We start from the raw sequence: 19,323 nt of genomic DNA, 5'->3' as shown, positions 1-19,323 counted from the left end.
ACACACACATTCATACTGGTGGCAGAGGCTACCCTAAACGGTGCCACCTGCCACCATTGGGAATTCATTCACACACCGATGAACGTAGCCCATCGGGAGCAATTTGGGGTTCAGTATCTTGCTCAAGGACACTTCGACATGTAGGCTGCCATGGTCAGGGATCGAACCACCAACCCTTCGGTTGGGGGCCAACCAACTCTCCCAACTGAGCCACAGCCGCCCAATCAAAACAATTTAATCAATAAGAAAATCATTAATAATTATTTGATGCAGCTCTAATTTACACACATTCTCAGAACTTCACCCAGTTCATCCAAACACATATGGACAGAAAGACACGCCCTGCAGGCCCATGAAGACGAACCACCACCACCACCAGCTTCAGGCAGCGATCCAGTCTGCTGCACCCTGTGAACACTTATCAGCCTATGAACAAGCTGTCAGTGAGGTCTGAACAGCGGCTGAACTCATTCCTGCGGAGGAGTGTGTGTCAGTGTGATTTGCACTAGAGCCAGCATGTGTGTGTGTGTGTGTGTGTCGTAACTGAAGCTGTAATAAAAGGATTGAGGACTCTGCTGTGGTCATTAGAGCGGGATGGAAGGACTTTTCTTTTTTCCTTTGACAGATCTGTCAAATGGCTGCATGTACGTGACGACACTCTCACAAACACCCACACATGGCAATTAGTGTGCTAGCCTGCCCATACTTGCACACTGCAGCACTGTAGGAGTACACACACACACACACACACACACACACACAAACGGAGCATGCATGTGTGCATGCATACACATACATGTATGTAAGCAAAACCAAAACATGCACACATGCACACACATCAGGATATTTGGTTTGAAACAGGAGGAAGAGTTCCATCACATGTATCACATTCCCAGAGATTCACTGCCGTATAAATCAGATGATCCAATATCTGACCTTAAAAAAGCATATCTGTCACTGATGACCGTAAGCTCAGCAATCATCGTCTCTGCAATAAAATACTGCTGGAATATGAATTATAAAACAGCAGAAAGACTATTTGTCCATTTCAAACACTGGAATTCAGAGACAAAAAATCACTAAATTCAACTGTTGTCTTTCTCAGAATAAAGAAGAGTAATTCATGGTTGATGTTTACCCAGAATGAGGCAAATAAACATCAAATGGCTGTGGTCTACTATAAAAGTGTCGTATATGTACTCGATGCCTCACAGGGAACAGTTTAAGATTAATTTCTCCTCAAATGTGACAAATACACCCACACGGTATAAATTGTGAAATCTGTTCTTCATCGTGAATCATTCCTTTATTTAAATGATGACTACACACATATTCACAGCCCTTGCAGACAGAAAACAGCCCCTGTGGCAGCTAGATACTGTGATTAAATATTGCTTTTTGTATTTTATTATTTTTTTTTAGTCATTGTGAATAAAGCTCGGAGAGGATTGTTAATTTAATGCCAACAGGGAGATGGAAACAAGCATGGAAGCAAACAGCAGGAAATCAAACCACACTCTGTCGTGGCAGCTCTGCATGCTGTTACCTTGAGTCACACCAACATATCCTGCATGTGCTTGGCCCGGGGTGACTGGCAACGGCTTAGGTTTTGGTGATATCATCATCAGATTATACTTCTGACATTATGCTCACAGTTTATAACCTTTGCTTTATTGGCACTAGTTCAGAGACACGGCCCTCCATGACTCCACATGATTTATGTAGCATGTTGTATAAATAGGATATTTTTTACTGTGTGGTGAGGATTATTGAAGGGTTGTAATTACTTTGTCATTTTTCACTCAGACCAACAGATTTGCTTTAATGTAGACCTCTATATTATGCTGTTTGTCCATAGTCTAAGGATGTTTTTTGTTTCTATGATGCATCAATAATCCCTTTATGGTGTCCATGTGTCCGTCATAGAGAGTATATAAATATGGACGTCATGACCAGGCGGCAATCTCTGTGTCTGAGCATGGAGGCAAACCAGGAAGTGCCTTAAGCTGCATTCTACCAAAAATTCCAGCAGGGGGCGCCAAGTTTGGCTGCAAAAAAAATCTGTCCATTCATTTCAGTGCAAAATGAGAAAACTTCTCACTTGGTTCATTACCTCAGAATTTTTTTTTAAGAACAACACTATAGTCTCAATCGCTAGTAAAAAAAAAATCTTCAAGACAATTTGATGTTAATCGTTCTGATAATGGCCCCATTTAAAAGAAAATAGAAGATAAATGGTATGATTTGGGGCGGGGCTACCTTTGATTGACAGGTGGCTAACAAGGTGAGCCGTCATCAAGAGAGAAGCAGAACAATACGTATCCACGACAACATGTCATTAAAGTTATATAGATATAAAAAAGGATGTTTACCGATTTGGTCTCATAACTTTGACCCTTTCACTGTATTTTCACTTAATGAGTTTATTTGAACGTTTTGTTCAGTAAAAATGTCTTGTTCAGCGTTACTGCAGCTCCATCAACTGATCACTACTACAGACTCAGGCTCCAAATTATGCCACTGGTGCAACATGGCAGCGCCCATATCCTGAATAATATTATTTTTTACAGTGGGAGGAAATGGAGACGTTTTGCCCATTATTATGTACAGGCTATGAACTCCATGTTCTAGTACAGGGGTTGGCCATTGGTGGCCAAAAAACGCGTAAAAAATGTCCAGCGGAGCCACAAACCTTATTTTGAGTCTCACAATAAAAAAGAACACAGCCCTATTAAGGCTTAATTTGCCTACAAACATTACTAATTGGTCATGATGAGCGTTTTTTAATGTTTTCATCAGAATGCATCGAGGACCCGAGTGCAAATGAGAGGCTGAAGAAAAATGGATTCAAAACGAGACTTTTTCATTTTAGAGAGAACATGCCGGACTGTAGACTTTCGTAAGCTATGATGCACATTTTAATAGACGAAAATGTTTTTCAATGCCGTATATAAGGTCCACAATTTTACAATTAAGGCATACAAATTGCTTTGGGCCGACAGCATTGATAAATGAAGATGTATAACTGTTTATTAGATTTAAATAACCATATCATTTTTTCACAGCCATGGAGCCACTGCAGAAGGCTTAAAGAGCCACATGTGGCTCCGGAGCCGCAGGTTCTCTGCCCCTGTTCTAGTACTGACTCAATGTAACTACACTATCCTGTGTCCTTGTCGCCACCTGCAGGACGACGCCCAGCAGCTCTTCGCTCTGTCTGCAGCCGCTGAAGAACAGGGCATCTTCCCTGATGATCTGTCCAGCTTGATCCGGCGGTTGTGGGGTGACAGCGGCATACAGAGCTGCTTCACACGATCACGAGAGTACCAACTCAACGACTCTGCAGCATAGTGAGTATACTATACTTTAAAGCCACATAGGAATCAAATACATGGTTATGTTTTGGGTTGGGTTTTTATTTTTTTCGAAATAACTCCACTTAACCCTTTGATGCACAACATATTGACCCCCCTTCTAATGCACAACATGGGTCAAAAATGACCCGCATTCATTTCCCATGTTATTTAATGCTGCTGTGTGTTTCTGTGCTCTATTTTTTAATATCAACTTCTTTTATTATTTAATATTCTAAGTATTCTTTAAATATATTTTTTTTGGTAACAACAGATCATTATTTCCATTTTGCCGCTCATACTTTATAAAGAAAAAAGTTTTTGTATTATTACATAGCTAACTACTTGGCTAAGTAGCTTACAAAGCTAACTACTTAGCCAAGAAGTTAGCTAAGTAGTTAGCTTAGCAAGCTCCTTAGCTAAAAAATGGATATAGATCATTTTTGACCCATGTTGTGCATTAGAAGAGTAGTGACACAAAAAGGAATTTTATTCAAAAATGAATAACGGAAAACATAAAATTAGGATGTATAATGATCAAAAACAAACTAATTGAGGAAAACCTGCAATACTGAATGATGAAAATAATTTATTGCAAAGATATAGAACATAAAAACTCAGTCGGGTCACATTAGACCCATGTTGTGCATCAAAGGGTTAAACAAAGTAATACCTTCAGCCTGCTTATATCTAGAACTCTTAATATACTCCTCACTTTTGTATCATTCAGGCGTCATTATCAACATTCCCTTTATATCGTCTCCAACTTCTACATCAATCATTATGCAATTTGCTCCTGCATCCACCAACTCTGTGTTCCACCACTATAAATGTAAATGTGGCCGAGTGGGGAAACCTCACAGCTATCAGTCTTTTTTTCATCCTGCATACCTGTTTGTCATTCATATTAGAATATAGTTTTGTAAACACTGCACTTAAATGTTATTTTAAAGAAGACTCGAGGAAGTGACTGTGAGAAAGTGTTTGTTTGCGTTAGGTTGATGCTTTTGCTGATTCATTTTCTGTTGATTTCATATAAAAGGCTGTTTATTACTTCTGCCATTAGGGATGTTGTTCTCTTGGTGTTGTGATGGACTTAATGGTGCAGTCCGTTCCGCCTCTCTAATATGCGCTGCAGTCTTTAACTTCTCTAGGGAGCTATAGACACTAGAAAGATAGTCCAATAACTTCCATTTAGTGATCATTTCTACCTCTCTGGATTTGAGTCTTCAATATTGTTACCTAATAAGCAGGGAACAGGATAGTTTGTCTTGAGGAATGAAAGAAAAAATGCATTGGTCTCCTTAAGCCTCCAAGTAAACTATGAAAATTGATAGATGTGATAATAAAACCCAGAAGAGACACCTTTATTATGTCAGAAGAAGTTGATTGTGCTATATGAAAGTAAATATATTATATATAATGGCTGCTATGGCGAGACAGTTCAGTTCAATAAGTCTGACAGGTTTTGTCGGCTCATTACCTGTTATTTGTCGTGAATAATGAGATCTCTATATATATACCTCTTTCTGTCTGAGAAGCGAAGGTTGGCTGGGCCAGTAAAGCTCCCAGCTGGCCTTGGATGATGATGCAATGCTTGTGTAAGTGGAGCAGGTTGTGTCAGGCATGGTGAAGATGCTTCCACACTCCCATACTGACCAACAATCTGTCAGGAAAACAGAGAAAAGGCAAGCGATAGAGTGAGAAGAGTTGTGAATGAAGAAGGAAAGAGAACAAAAATGACGTAAATGGAGCCAATGTATCGGACTGAGAGAATAATCTAAACCATACCAGTTTACCATGCTGCTGCTGCTGCATATCGGGTGAAGCGGTTTTATTGTGCAGGCTGGCAGGGCGTTACAGTAGTCAAGTTTTGAGATGACGACAGCTTGTGTCAAGGTACATATTAGTATTTCACCACTGTGTGAATCGGCTGCACCAAATTATAATAGTGGAGGTGCTAAAAGATACAAAAGAGTGAGGTAATGAATCTATTTGTGGATGTTTTTCCACCAACATTAACTCATGTATTGATATAAAAGCATGTCTTCCAATCTAATCCATAAATTAAACAAACATTACGTACCTGTCTAAGAGGAGGAGGTCCAGCTCAGGATCAGTTTTGAGTACTTTGAAATTTCACATATTTTTTGTTGTTGTTCTTCTTCTTCTGTTAATAATTTTCATTTTCTCTTTGCTTATCCTGCCTCAGTATTAGGGGTGTAAATCGTGGGTTTCATCACAATAATATATGAGATTGATTCAGTGGACAATGATACAATATTTGCCGATATATCGGGTGGTTTTGCTTGTTTCCATTGTATCTCAATTCCCAACAGATCCCCTGCAGTAGATATAGATAACACCTGGTGTAGGGCTCTGAATCTAATTCAGTTGTTTTGTTTTATTGTCACTCCAATCTCTGCTGTGCATTGCTCTGTGTATGCTTGAGATTAGGTCAGAGCACTGACGCCAAATATAAGTTGCTTCTCTGTGTTGCAGAGACCGTGTGATGTTCTTTCAACATTAACACCTCTGAAGTTTAAGTGGCAAATATTTTATTAAAGATTGAAGCCGTATTGCATTTCACACAGTAGGAGGGAGAAAAAATCTCTCTTTTTCTTTTTTTTCTTCAAGCAAATCAGTAAAAAAATATGCATGTTGCCATAGAAATCCTCCCACTAAGGATAGTAGTAGTGGGTCTAGTGGTGATCCCTTAGTGGTCTCACGTAGTCCTTTCAGTCAGCCATTTCACATGGGGATTTATTATGTGAATACAGAGTGTGTGCAGACTTGATATTTGGCATCAGTGCTCTGACCTCGTCTCAAGCGTACACCAAGAGATGCACAGCAGAGATTGGAGTGACTATAAAACAAAAAAACTGCATTAGATTCAGAGCCCTACACCAGGTGTTACCTTTATCTACTGCAGGAGGTCTGTTGGGAATTGAGATACAGTGGAAACAAGCAAAACCACCAGATATGCAGCAGCAGCATATTAAACCTGTACGGTTAAGATCAAACAGATAAATGAAATATTTTTTTAAAGAACTGTTATGTAGCATTTAGAGCAGGGGTGTCAAACTCAAATACACAATGGGCCAAAATTTAAAACTTGAATAAAATCACGGGCCAACATTGAACAAATAAACCTTTTAATATATACCAAACATGTTTTGCTTTAACATTAAATATGGAACCAGCAACGCTTATAAACATACAATATATAACTAAATAGTGCAGACATGCAAAATCAAATTTCAAATAAAAAACACATCAATGTCATTAATTTATGAAATAAAAATTAAATCAAAATCGTATGCCTCTTTTCTATTTGCATCCTTCTGATTTAAATATCAAAATAAAGTCTTTCAACAGGTTAATACATTTAAAAATAAAATAACAATAATAAATCTAGTATAAGCGGTAAATGCGTCGTATAATACCAGCGGGTCAGCTTTTATAGCACAATAATAATATAATAATTTGATATTGCCTCGCGGGCCAAATAAAATTACACTGTGGGCCGAATTTGGCCTGCGGGCCAGAGTTTGACACCCCTGATTTAGAGGCATCAGATGACCATTGGCACATATGTACAGTGCTTAAAAATGTATTAGACCACCTGTCATAAAAACGAGAAAAAATAAATATTTTAGAAATCATTTTAAAAGCTTGTCTGAAACTAAAATGTTATTATTTTTTTGGCAAATAACAAACTGAATTCACCTTTTTATACCCAGATTTGAGCCGGCTCACTGGGCTTCTCTGATAAGTCAGAAATTAATCAAGCATGACATTCAACCACTTAAACTAATTTTTCTGTTCAGGAATGCAATTAAATAACTATAATTAGACATCTTAATCAATAAATAATAATGTGCTTTACTATTTTTACAGGGTTTTTTTATAAAACAGTTAATCTGAAAATTCCTGGAAAATAATAATTATATTTTAGCATTTAAAATATCATTTCAGTTAAAGAGCTTCTATTTACTGGTGTATTATAACCATTAAGGAAACATAAAAAATGATTTTGGTAATTACTAATGCTGTTAATTTAGGATGTAAACCTGTGGTCTAATGAGTTTGTTCAGCAATGGAAATATAAGCAACAGCTTGGCATGAAGTGCAGCTGAGTGTGGCCGAGGTGTAAACAATATCTACAGTTTAGATATACTGTATTATGATACAATGAATAATAAAGCAGTGTGGATGATTACAGACAGCATCGTGTGTGTCTGACACAAGCCACGCTGAGTTTGAACTGAGGCCATGACTACAGGGAAATAATTATGTGAATGGGCGGCGAGCAACACAACAACCATGTTTTCATCCATAGAACCAGTATACAATATCTGTCTGCAGTGAGGCGCTATAAAATGAACCAAGAGGAAAACATGCTGTAAAATAGTGAATAGGTACATTACATTTACATTTACATTTAGTCATTTAGCAGACGCTTTTATCCAAAGCGACTTACAGGAAGAGTAAAAACAAACAATGAAGGTATAGTGCAGTAAGAGGTATTAGTGCATCAATAAGTGCGTTCAGCTTACTTAAAAAAAAAACAGGGAGATTATCAAAATGAAAGCATATAATAAATGACGGCGGTATGCATCGATGCAGTTGGATTGTTCACCGATTAATCGATATATAGGTCTATGTCGATGTATCGATACCCAATATCAGCCATAACCACAAAATATGACATTAAGAATAAAATTATCTAAAGAAAAATTACCCTCCCTCCAGATAAACAGGCTAATGAACTACTAACTGGTTTTGTCTGATTTTGTGGGGAATCTGACACAGTGACAGGCATTAAGAATAACTATATAGAAATAGTGAACTCCTTGCTGATGGTCTCATCTGCTTATTTAAATCATGTAGAGCTCAGTATTACACTGAGACTGTTGCAAAACCACCTAAACACACTACTTATCCAACACACCCTTTATTTGTTACTATGTTACATACTTTTATAATGACACTATGGATTCAACGAGACCATTTTAACAACATCACCTTATACTTATCACATGAATCTTCAGCTTCCAAGTTAGACATATCAGCTTGATGATATGCTATTTGTTCTTTCAAAGGAATCGAATATTTCAGGGTTTCATCATACCTGATTTCTCTCAAAAGCATTTTGACAGAATAACAGCCAGTGTATTGAAGTCCGACCTACATTCTGCATTTGGTCATATTTTAATTATCACAAGATCTTTTTGCATAATCCCTTAAAAGGCACTTAACAGTCTGATCAAATGCTAACAAGTAAAGTACAACAGTCTGCTGAATGCAGCAGGACATGACTCACTCCACAGAAAGTTCACTAAATTGCTAGAGTTCATTAAAGTTCAAAGCAGTTCAGTAAAATCCAGACTGCTTAGTCTGATGTTAATGCATCACAAGTGTGTGTGTGTGTGTGTGTGTGTGTGTGTGTGTGTGTGTGTGTGCATGTGCGTGTGCGTGTGCGCGTGAGATGTATGCATCTATAGTCTGTTCATGTTTCCCTCTCTCTCTCTCTTTTACTTCAACTCAATTTGATATGTTATTGATTGTATTTTTGTATTGTATGTTCTAGATGTTTGCCAAAGCAAAAAGTCACATTCATTCATTCATTCTCCTTACTCGGGTTGCGGGGGGCTGGAGCCGATCCCAGCTGACATTGGGAAAACAGGGAAAACATGCAAACTCCACACAGACAACAGAAGAGAGAGTAAAATGAAGTAGACAAAAATGGGGGGAAAAGTGTATATTATAAGAGTATAACTTCTATTATTCTTTTCAGTTGTAGTGTAGTGCAGTCTTCTCCCAGAAACGTTTGAAGTGTCTTTTGGGAGGGTAAGAAAGTCTGGGGTTTTCTGATGTTATTTCTCTATATTTCTGTCTATCCCTCTTCCTTACAAGTTGCAAGTCATGCTGAAATCTCTCCGTCTCTGTCTCTCTGTCTCTCTGTCTCTCAGTTACCTGAATGACCTGGAGAGGATAGCTAAAGCAGATTACATCCCCACCCAGCAGGACGTGCTGCGAACTCGGGTCAAGACCACTGGCATTGTGGAGACTCACTTCACTTTCAAGGAACTGCACTTCAAGTAAGGCCATGTGGCGCCGACCTGATCTCAGTGTCAGCCGACTTCAGATACTTTTGGAAACAATCTCCTCTCTCACTCTGTCCCCCTTTTATCACCACAGGAGATTTAGCCATTTGCAACCAATGTGAGCGTCGGGGAGACTCTTAGCGCAGTTAGAGGGTGTATTTGACATTAAGTAACTTGAGTGGTAATGTGATCACTCATCTCTGAAGCTTGCCTCTAGTGTTATAGGGTGATACATTAAAAAAACTGCCAGTTGTCGGTTTTATGAGCCACACTGGAGCACATGAAACATAGCCGATACTGAATAAAATATAACTGTCCTTGGTGCTATTTTGGGAGAGCAGTGAAGCAAAAACCTAGCCTGGGTATTAAAGTTAAAGTTTCGGTAACGCTTTATATTAAGGTCCTTGTAATAACCATTAATTAACAAGTAATAAGGCCCTTGTAAGTCCTTACAAGATGCTTATTAACATTATTGTGTGTTTACAAGCTTATATAAGTGTTAATAATGGCATTACAAACACCCATGACCCACCCATTATGTCTTTGCCATGCCTTTATTAATCTTATTTTTTTTGCTTATTGATATTAAAATATACTTTATTGCTCATCTATTATAAGTTAACTATAAGTTAATTATGCTTTTTGCAACTACCGGATCTAAAGCGAGAACAATGCCTTATTACTTGTTAATTAATGGTTATTAAGGACCTTATTATAAAGCGTTACCAAAGTTTTTTTTTAAATTATTATTAAATTAGGCCTTATCAGTGTAAGCAGTGTCAACACAGCACCAGCCTGCTCCACACCATCTCTAAACAAATTGCTAGATTTTATTTTGGTCTCAATGTTAATAACATCAAAGGTGCAACTCAGACGCCAAATTAAACCAGCAATTAAAAGCTTAATTATCACAACTGCACTGAGAGCTGAATAAATAATTTGAATCCTTCCCATCCTGCTCTCACTCAGTAAAACTATAGTGGTAATATTTGAGTGTGTCTTCTGCGGTACAGTACTGAAGGTCTTACATAAAATATGCTCTGACCCAGGCTGAGCACTCGTGTGGGATACTAATGGATGTATAGATATATATCCTGATAGAAGATGAGAGAGAGATACAGGAAGTGTTTAAGCATTTTATAACAGGACTTCTGCTGAAGTCTGGGATAATGTCTAACTGGTAGGGCTGCTCCATTATGCTTATTTTGGTCGATTATTTAACACTATTACTCATTAACTTTGGAACCAAGATGTATTATTTATTTATTATACTTTTTAACAGGATATTTTATGACCTTTTTTTATATGTACACTACCGGTCAAAAGTTTTAGAACACCCCAATTTTTCCAGTTTTTTATTGAAAATCAAGCAGTTCAAGTCAAATGAACAGCTTGAAAGGGTACAAAGGTAAGTGGTGAACTGCCAGAGGTAAATAAAAAAAGGTAAAATATAACGTACATTTCAGAATTATACAAGTAGGCCTTTTTTCAGGGAACAAGAAATGGGTTAACAACTCAACTCTATGGAGTCTTGGGCTATTTTGTCCATTTTTGAATTCTTTTCATGTCTTTGTAAGTCATTTTGTGTCTTTTTTTAGTCATTTTGTGTCTTTTGGTGTCTTTTTTGTCATTTTGTGTCTTTTTTTGGTCATTTTGTGTCTTTTTTAGTTCTTTAGTCCAACATAAAATGTGATTTTGAATCTTTTTTTTACTTTCAAAACACTATCATGCTCAATAAATAACTTTAAATGTTGCAAATTTAAACTGCATTTAAACATTAAACTGCATCATTTTCAATTAAATTCTGGAAAAGTTGGTGTGTTCTAAAACTTTTGACCAGTAGTGTAATAAGATAAAAATTCAAATAAAAATAGATGAATTCATTCATTAAAATAAATAATATAAAAATAATAATAACCTAATTGAATTACTTCAAATATGTTTAGTACCCTGCCACAACCAACGTAAGTCAACTAAACATGTATTCATCATTTTGGTAACTTATATTAAATATATTTCAGTTAGTAACTTTACAGCTACACTGTAAAGGAAGTGGTGCGCTGGATTTACAACACAAGACAAACAGAGAGTGGCACAATAATCATTTTTCCCCATTATCTTGTTTAATTTATAATTGTTGAAAATATAATGTCATTATATCACATTCTAATAGGTGAATATCCATAATCTGTCATATAAAAGTGCAAAGATCTCTGAAGGAGGATCAGAACAGAGTCTTGGGCAGTGTATAAAATACCCAACACTGTGTAAAGATTAAGATTTAAGATTAATTACTTTTATTAATCCCACAATGGGGAAATTCAACCTCTGCATTTAACCCATCCTTTTTTACACACAAGTGAACACATGCAAGGAGCAGTGGGCAGCACATTACTGCGCCCGGGAAAAGCAGCTAAACAATGAAAAAAAAAGCAGCCACGTGGCTCTGGTGTGACCTGTTTCCTGATAAACTCTCTGATATTTACCTTCTGTCACTGCCTCAATATTTGCTCTGAATAATACATGAAGGCAATCGATGAGAAGAAAGTCACGTTTTTATAACAAGTACGGAAAGGAAATACTTATAGATACAGAGAAGTGTCGTCTTTTGTCCATGGCTTCATTTAGATGAGTCAGGGTGTCTGTTACCCTAAACTCTAATTATCATTAGAATAAAGCAGCCAACCTGGATGTGGTGGACTATAACCAGTGGTGGAAAGTAACTAAGTACATTTACTCAAGTACTGTACATAAGTACAATTTTGAGGTACTTGTACGTTACTTGAGTGTTTCTATTTTCTGTAAATGTATACTTCTACTCCACTACATTTTGAGGCAAATATTGCACTTTTTACTCCACTACATTTAGCTGACAGCTTTAGTTACTTTTCAGGTCAAGATTCAACATAAAACATATGATCAATTTAAGGTGATTAGACTTTTTTTATTTTATCAAATCTTAAAATAGTATATTAAGTACTTAAATGAGCCATATCTTTACAAAATTAAAACCCTGCTTACATAAAATCATCAATACAAATAATGTAATAAGATATTTGGAATATATAAAACAATCTGAGTGGGTCCATTCAGCATAACAAGTACTTTTACTTTTGATACGTTAAGTACATTTTGATGCTGATACTTTTGTACTTTTACTTCAGTAAGTTCTGAATGCAGGACTTTTACTCGTAGTGGAGTAATTTCATAGTGTTGTATTAGTACTTTTACTTAAGTACGGGATCTGAATACTTCTTCCACCACTGACTATAATGACTTCAGCTTTGTGTAGGGTTTTACTCTCACCTCTTAGTCTTCTATCACAGTGCTTTGCTCTGAATATCTGAACATCAGACCAAGGTTATAATAGTTTTGGATTTTTCATTAGTTTTAGTTTTAATTTCGTTGTCAATTTTTGTTTTCAAATTCAGTTAGTTTTAATTAGTTTTTAGAGTGAGTTTGCTAGTTTTAATTTGTTTTTGTTTTTTTTGAAAATGCTTAGATTTAGTTTAGTTTTTATTAGTTTTAGTGTCAGTTTTAGTTTTTTTGCAATGGGGCATTTGTTGGGTGCCAGATTCAATAAGGTCACAATAAATGTTCCTTTATTTCCTTTGTCTGATCCATCTCAGCCCCAATAAGTTTATTAAGTCATAAAACCAAATACATTAAATAGATTTCATATCAACCAAAAAGGTTTACATATGAAAAAAGTTGACAAAGACGAAAACGAAGGACATTTTCACTATAATTTTAGTTAGTTTTAGTTAGTTTTGTAACCACAAAATACAGTTTCAGTTAGTTATCGTTTTTTAAAAAACTCTCGTTTTAATTTTTATTTCAGTTAAGGAAAATGTTTTTTCAATTCTAGTTTTTGTTATTTCGTTATTTTTCGTTAACTATAATAACCTTGCATCAGACAGACGTCTCTCTCCTCCTCCTCGCCACTTTTGTTCTCCTCATGAAAACTTAATGCACATCCAGGGATGGAATGACACCCTAACTTTTCTATTTCCTTCCTTTTTCACCCTCATCCTTCCTGAACTGCTTCACTGTGCTGTCTTTCACTGTGACCTCCTTCCACTCCACACAAACACACAATGTGTCTTTTTATTTGCTCGCTCCCCTTTGCAGAATGTTTGACGTGGGAGGCCAGCGCTCGGAGAGAAAGAAGTGGATCCACTGTTTCGAAGGAGTGACAGCCATTATTTTTTGTGTCGCGCTGAGTGCTTATGACCTGGTGCTGGCGGAGGATGAGGAGATGGTAAGGAGAAAAATCCACCGTCTGCTTGGTGTTTCTTCGTCTGCATGGATGATCTAACTTTAGTAGCATCATAAAATGTCTCTGTGGCTAATTTTTAGTATGAAGTAGTTTAGATTGTGAGGCATTACAGGGCATTTAAAATCACCCATCCTTGCTTTTATTATAGCTTAATAATTGGGGAAAAATTGGCTCAGTGGACTTTAACGATCCATTCACAGAGTCAAACCAACGGAGTGTAATTATGTAATAAACGCTAATTTTTCAAGTGACTTGAACCATTTGACCCTAATTTTCTTGGACTGCTTATGAATTCAAAGCAAGAGCTGAAGAGAGACTTGGCTGAAAGATGCTGTGAAGAGCCTCCTCTGCACTGCTTATTCCTCACGTTTCAAATATTAGACAACACTGCCCCCTGGTGGTCGCTCTGCACGAGTTTCCACAATGCACAGCAAATTAATTTGATGGAAAGGTTATCATGCATTTTATACTGTTATTTAGTCAATCATACATTAAAGTATAAAGTGTGCCATTCAGTGTTAAAATGTTCTAGATCTTTCATACATTCTGGGTATAATTTAGTGTGCTTGTAAGAGCACACTATATATTATTCACTGGGCTTATACCTAGATTTTATTATTATTCTTCCGTTTCTTCCGTGTTTTTTTCGGTCGACTACTCCTCCCGGGGTTTTGGTCGCACATACACTAAAAAGGGTTCTAAGGGTTTCGCCAAACGGTTTTCAAATAATTCGGCAAAAACAAAAATCCCCCCAATGTTACCCTATGGAAAGGCTAGAGTGGATGACATCATAGCTAGAGTGCAGAGGGAGAGAAAAATGTGTCAAAAAATACATTTGGAAACTGCGCTTGAGGCCGCACATGCCACTCTACAGAAATAATTTATACATAGAAAAGTAGGAAAATTCATCTTCTCACTCACATTCGTCTGCTAAAGCTGTGTTATAGTTTGGGCGTAGGACGCACAGATGCACCACCAACACACACCCACAGCCTCATAGACTGCCATGTTAAAAAGGAGGGAAGATTTCTGGAGGAAGGCAGCGGTACCAGTTTCTTCTGATCAATCTAAAAAAAACAGTTTCTTCATTTTTCTTCATCTGCTGCTGTGTCTCCTCAGAACCGAATGCACGAGAGCATGAAGTTGTTTGACTCCATCTGCAACAACAAGTGGTTCACCGAGACCTCCATCATCCTCTTCCTCAACAAGAAGGATCTCTTTGAGGAGAAGATTACCCGCAGCCCTCTTACCATCTGCTTCCCAGAGTACACAGGTACACAGAGCTTTATATCCATAGGGGTTCATGTGGCTGCAGCCTGCGCAGCTGCAGGCTAATGTAGCGGCTTAGCACTCTCTCTCTGCGTCGTGTTATTTAGATGAGACCAGGACATCTGATTGGCATCCAGCCATTTATTACTGAGATATATAGATAGATACTTTAGATCAGTAGTACTCAACCGTTTTGAGTCGCGACCCCCAATTTAACATGCATGTTTTCCGTGACCCCCGCTCACTGAACACAATCTCACACGCACAGTTCAGATCACCCAAAAAAGAAACAAAATGACCAAAAAAAGTAAACAAAATGACCAAAAAAGACACAAATTGACCACAAAATGATCAGAAAAGACACAAAATGACCAGAAAAGACACAAAATGACCAAAAAAAAAGGCACAAAATGACCAAAAAAAGACACAAAATGACCAAAAACAGGAAACCAAATTACCAAAAAAGACACAAATTGACCACAAAATGATAAAAAAAAGACACAAAATGACCTAAAAAGACACAAAATGAACAAAAAAAGACATTAAGTGACCAAAAAGACTAAAACAAATGATTTGGCCACCCCCAGAAATCATCTCGCCACCCCAATTGGGGTCCCGACCCCAAGGTTGAGAATAGCTGCTTTAGATAACTGATAACAAATAAAAACAGGTGCATCCCTCATTACCCCACAAGGTCCGAATGCCTCAATTGCATGACAATAAACAGGAAATACAAAAATCATACCTGATAACAAATAAAAACAGGTGCATCCCTCTGAAAAATATAAAATCAAAAGACAATGTCAAGTTTCTACTAAAATAAAGTGAAATTAAATTAATATATTAAAAAAAAAAGTTTATAGAATACCCAACACTGTGTCAAGATTAAGATTTAAGATTAAGATTAATTACTTTTATTAATCCCACAATGGGGAAATTCAACCTCAACCATTTAACCCAGGGGTGTCAAACTCAAATACACAATGGGCCAAAATTTAAAACTTGAATAAAATCGCGGGCCAACATTGAACAAATAAACCTTTTCATATATACCAAACATGTTTTGCTTTAACATTAAATATGGAACCAGCAACACTTATAAACATACAACATATGACTAAATAGTGCAGACATACAAAATCAAATTTCAAATAAAAAACACATCAATGTCATTAATTTATTAAATAAAAATTAAATAAAAATCGTATGCCTCTTTTCTATTTGCATCCTTCTGATTTAAATATCAAAATAAACTTTTTCAACAGGTTAATAAATTCTGCCTTTCTTTTCGCCATTTTTGGGAAGGGGTAGCTCGGAGACAGCCATTTATTCTGATAACTGATAAAAAAATAAAAACAGGTGCATCCCTCATTACCCCACAAGGTCCGAATGCCTCAATTGCATGACAATAAACACGAAATACAAAAATCATACCTGATAACAAATAAAAACAGGTGCATCCCTCTGAAAAATATAAAATTAAAAGACAATGTCAAGTTTCTACTAAAATAAAGTGAAATTAAATTAATATATAAAAAAAAAAAAGACGGAGCTCATAGCCCGTAACCTTACCGTTACCCCACAAGGTCCGAATGCAGCTGCCCCCGGGGTGCACCACACTAAACCCCAGGGGTGCTGCGTTCAATACCCGTGGTTATTCAGAGATGGCAAGTGGAATCACTAATGTCCTGATTAACCCTTTGATGCACAACATGGGTCTAAAGTGACCGGACTGAGTTTTTCATTTTCTATATCTTTACAATAAATTAATTCCATCTTTCAGTATTCCAGGTTTTCCTCAATTAACTTGTTTTTGATCATCATACATCCTAATTTTTTGTTTTCATTTGTTACTTTTTGTATAAAAACCCTTTTTGTACCACTACTCTTCTAATGCACAGCATGGGTCAAAAATGTCATTATGGGGTATTGCGTGTATAATTTTAAGGAAAAATTAATTTAATCAATTTTGGAATAAGGCTGAAACATAAAAAAAATGTGGAAAAAGTGAAGCGCTGTGAATACCTTACAGGTACATTGTATGTGTGACACAGTGATACACAAACATGTTAAATATATTAAATATATGAGTGTGGAAAGAAACTATTTGAAACAAATTACTATTATTATAGTATTAGGGTCTAATTTTAAATCAAATTTGATGAATGAACCATTTTTGACCAATGTTGTGCATCAAAGGGTTAACTATGTTACACTTACTCACAAAACACAACATAGGGAAACCTAATCCGCCATCTTAATAACTAATCGCTTCCTCATCTCTCCAAACTGTCGCTTCCCAGGAGCCAACAAGTTTGACGAAGCAGCCAGTTACATCCAGACCAAGTTTGAGGATCTGAACAAGAAAAAGGACACAAAGGAGATCTACACCCACTTCACCTGTGCCACTGACACCAAGAACGTGCAGTTTGTCTTCGACGCCGTCACCGACGTCATTATTAAGAACAACCTGAAAGACTGCGGTCTTTTCTAAAGGTAGGACCGAGAGATGATGGAATATAAAATGTGGTTTAGTTTTTTGACTTTTCTTCTGCCTGTGTATATCACTAAAAACTCATGTTTACCATGCCTTGTTGGTATCATCGTATAGGTACCTCACCTATATGATGGGATGATTTTTTTTTTTTTTTACTTTGACTTACTAGATCAACATTTTGAATCCAAAAAAATGATAAAATTGGATTTTGAAAATTCTGTTGTTTTTTTTAAAACAGTCATGCTCAATTAAGAATTCTAAATGTTGCAAATTTTAACACAGGTTGCAAATATTACATTTAAGAGGTAAAATTTGGATAGCATCTATTTATATATATATATATATATATATATATATATATATATATATATATATATATATATATATATATATATATATATATATATATATATATATATATATATATATATATATATATATATATATATATATATATATATAGGTATATGTAGGTATGTCTTATATTCTAGTAAGCAAAGGGTGGTTACTTTGAGGAATCTAAAATACAAGACATGTTTTCAGTTATTTCACACTTTTTTGTTAAGTACATAATTCCATATGTGTTCATTCATAGTTTTGATGCCTTCAGTGAGAATCTACAATGTAAATAGTCATGAAAATAAAGAAAAACGCATTGAATGAGAAGGTGTGTGTCCAAACTTTTGGCCTGTACTGTATATATATATATATATATATATATATATATATATATATATATATATTAGTGTATATATATATATATATATATATTAGTGTATACTAATCACACTAGTATACTATATATACTAGTGTGATTGGGAACTCCAGGGGGTTAATAACTGAGTCCAGTGGTTCTTGACCTTTTTCATATAGGGCCCTTATATTAAAAAGGTTAGGCCATGAATCCCCATCTGATAAGATTTCATTTCAGGGACTTTACATCTAAAAAGATGTTTGCTGTTAGATTTGATTTTGACAGGAATTCTATTGTTGTCAGCTACAGTTGAGGTGATAACTGTGGAGGAAGTGACACCATTGATCAGAATAGTCACTCTTATTAATCTCACTATCATTGGGCTCACTTCTATAGTCAATCAAATATTTTTACTGGAGACCTCCTGGAATGCCCTAAAGGATCCCCGGGGGGTCCCCGGGCGCCTGGTTGAGAACCACTGATTAGTCAATCTACAGTAAATTAATTGGCAACAATCTGATAATTGATTCATTGGTTCAGAGATTTTAAGCAAATGGGCAACCCAAAGCTTTAGCTTCTTGGATGTGAATATTTGCAGGTTTTCTTACTTTTCTATAATAGAAAACTGATTTTTTTTTTTTTTGTGTTTTGTGCTGTTGATCAGATGGGAAACAAAACAATTAAAAGCACATTTCACCCCCAAATTAAAAAAAAATCTATTTTTCATCTTACCTGTAGGGCTGTTTATTAAACTAGATAGTTTTAGTGTGAGTTTCTGAGTGTTGCAGAGAGATTGTAGAGATGTTGTAGACGTCTGCCTTCACTCTAATACAAGGAAACTAGATGGGACTTTGCTCAAAGCACCAAACAAATGCATTTGAAAAAAACTAAACAGTGATGTCTCTCTCTAGAAATCATGACCCAGTTACTCAAGATAATCCACAGACCTTGTTGTGAGCAGTTTCATGTATAAATGATTTTCTTCCACTGAACTACACCCACCAACTGTATCAAAGTGTAACGTTAGAGCTCAGCCGAGGCGGACTCCATTAATGTTTACACATCATGCTGTCAGAATAATGAGCCAAAATTTTTCAAACTCCTTCAAGTGCTGTAGTTAC

General features: G+C 36.3%; 1 protein-coding gene across 1 annotated transcript in view; it reads left to right on the top strand.

Annotated features, from left to right (window-relative positions):
* Nucleotides 1-19,323, top strand: part of LOC131963187 (guanine nucleotide-binding protein G(i) subunit alpha-2) — a 78,962-nt gene that overhangs the window by 57,564 nt on the left and 2,075 nt on the right. The window contains exons 4-8 of the mRNA XM_059328342.1: nucleotides 3,190-3,350; nucleotides 9,329-9,457; nucleotides 13,595-13,724; nucleotides 14,862-15,015; nucleotides 17,315-17,507. Of these exons, the coding sequence (XP_059184325.1) occupies nucleotides 3,190-3,350; nucleotides 9,329-9,457; nucleotides 13,595-13,724; nucleotides 14,862-15,015; nucleotides 17,315-17,505 (765 nt within the window). The 3' untranslated portion in view covers nucleotides 17,506-17,507. The remainder of the gene's footprint in view (nucleotides 1-3,189; nucleotides 3,351-9,328; nucleotides 9,458-13,594; nucleotides 13,725-14,861; nucleotides 15,016-17,314; nucleotides 17,508-19,323) is intronic.

Source organism: Centropristis striata, chromosome 3 (assembly GCF_030273125.1).
Source record: "Centropristis striata isolate RG_2023a ecotype Rhode Island chromosome 3, C.striata_1.0, whole genome shotgun sequence".
NCBI lineage: Eukaryota > Metazoa > Chordata > Actinopteri > Perciformes > Serranidae > Centropristis > Centropristis striata.
This window is presented reverse-complemented; position numbering and strand designations above follow the sequence as displayed.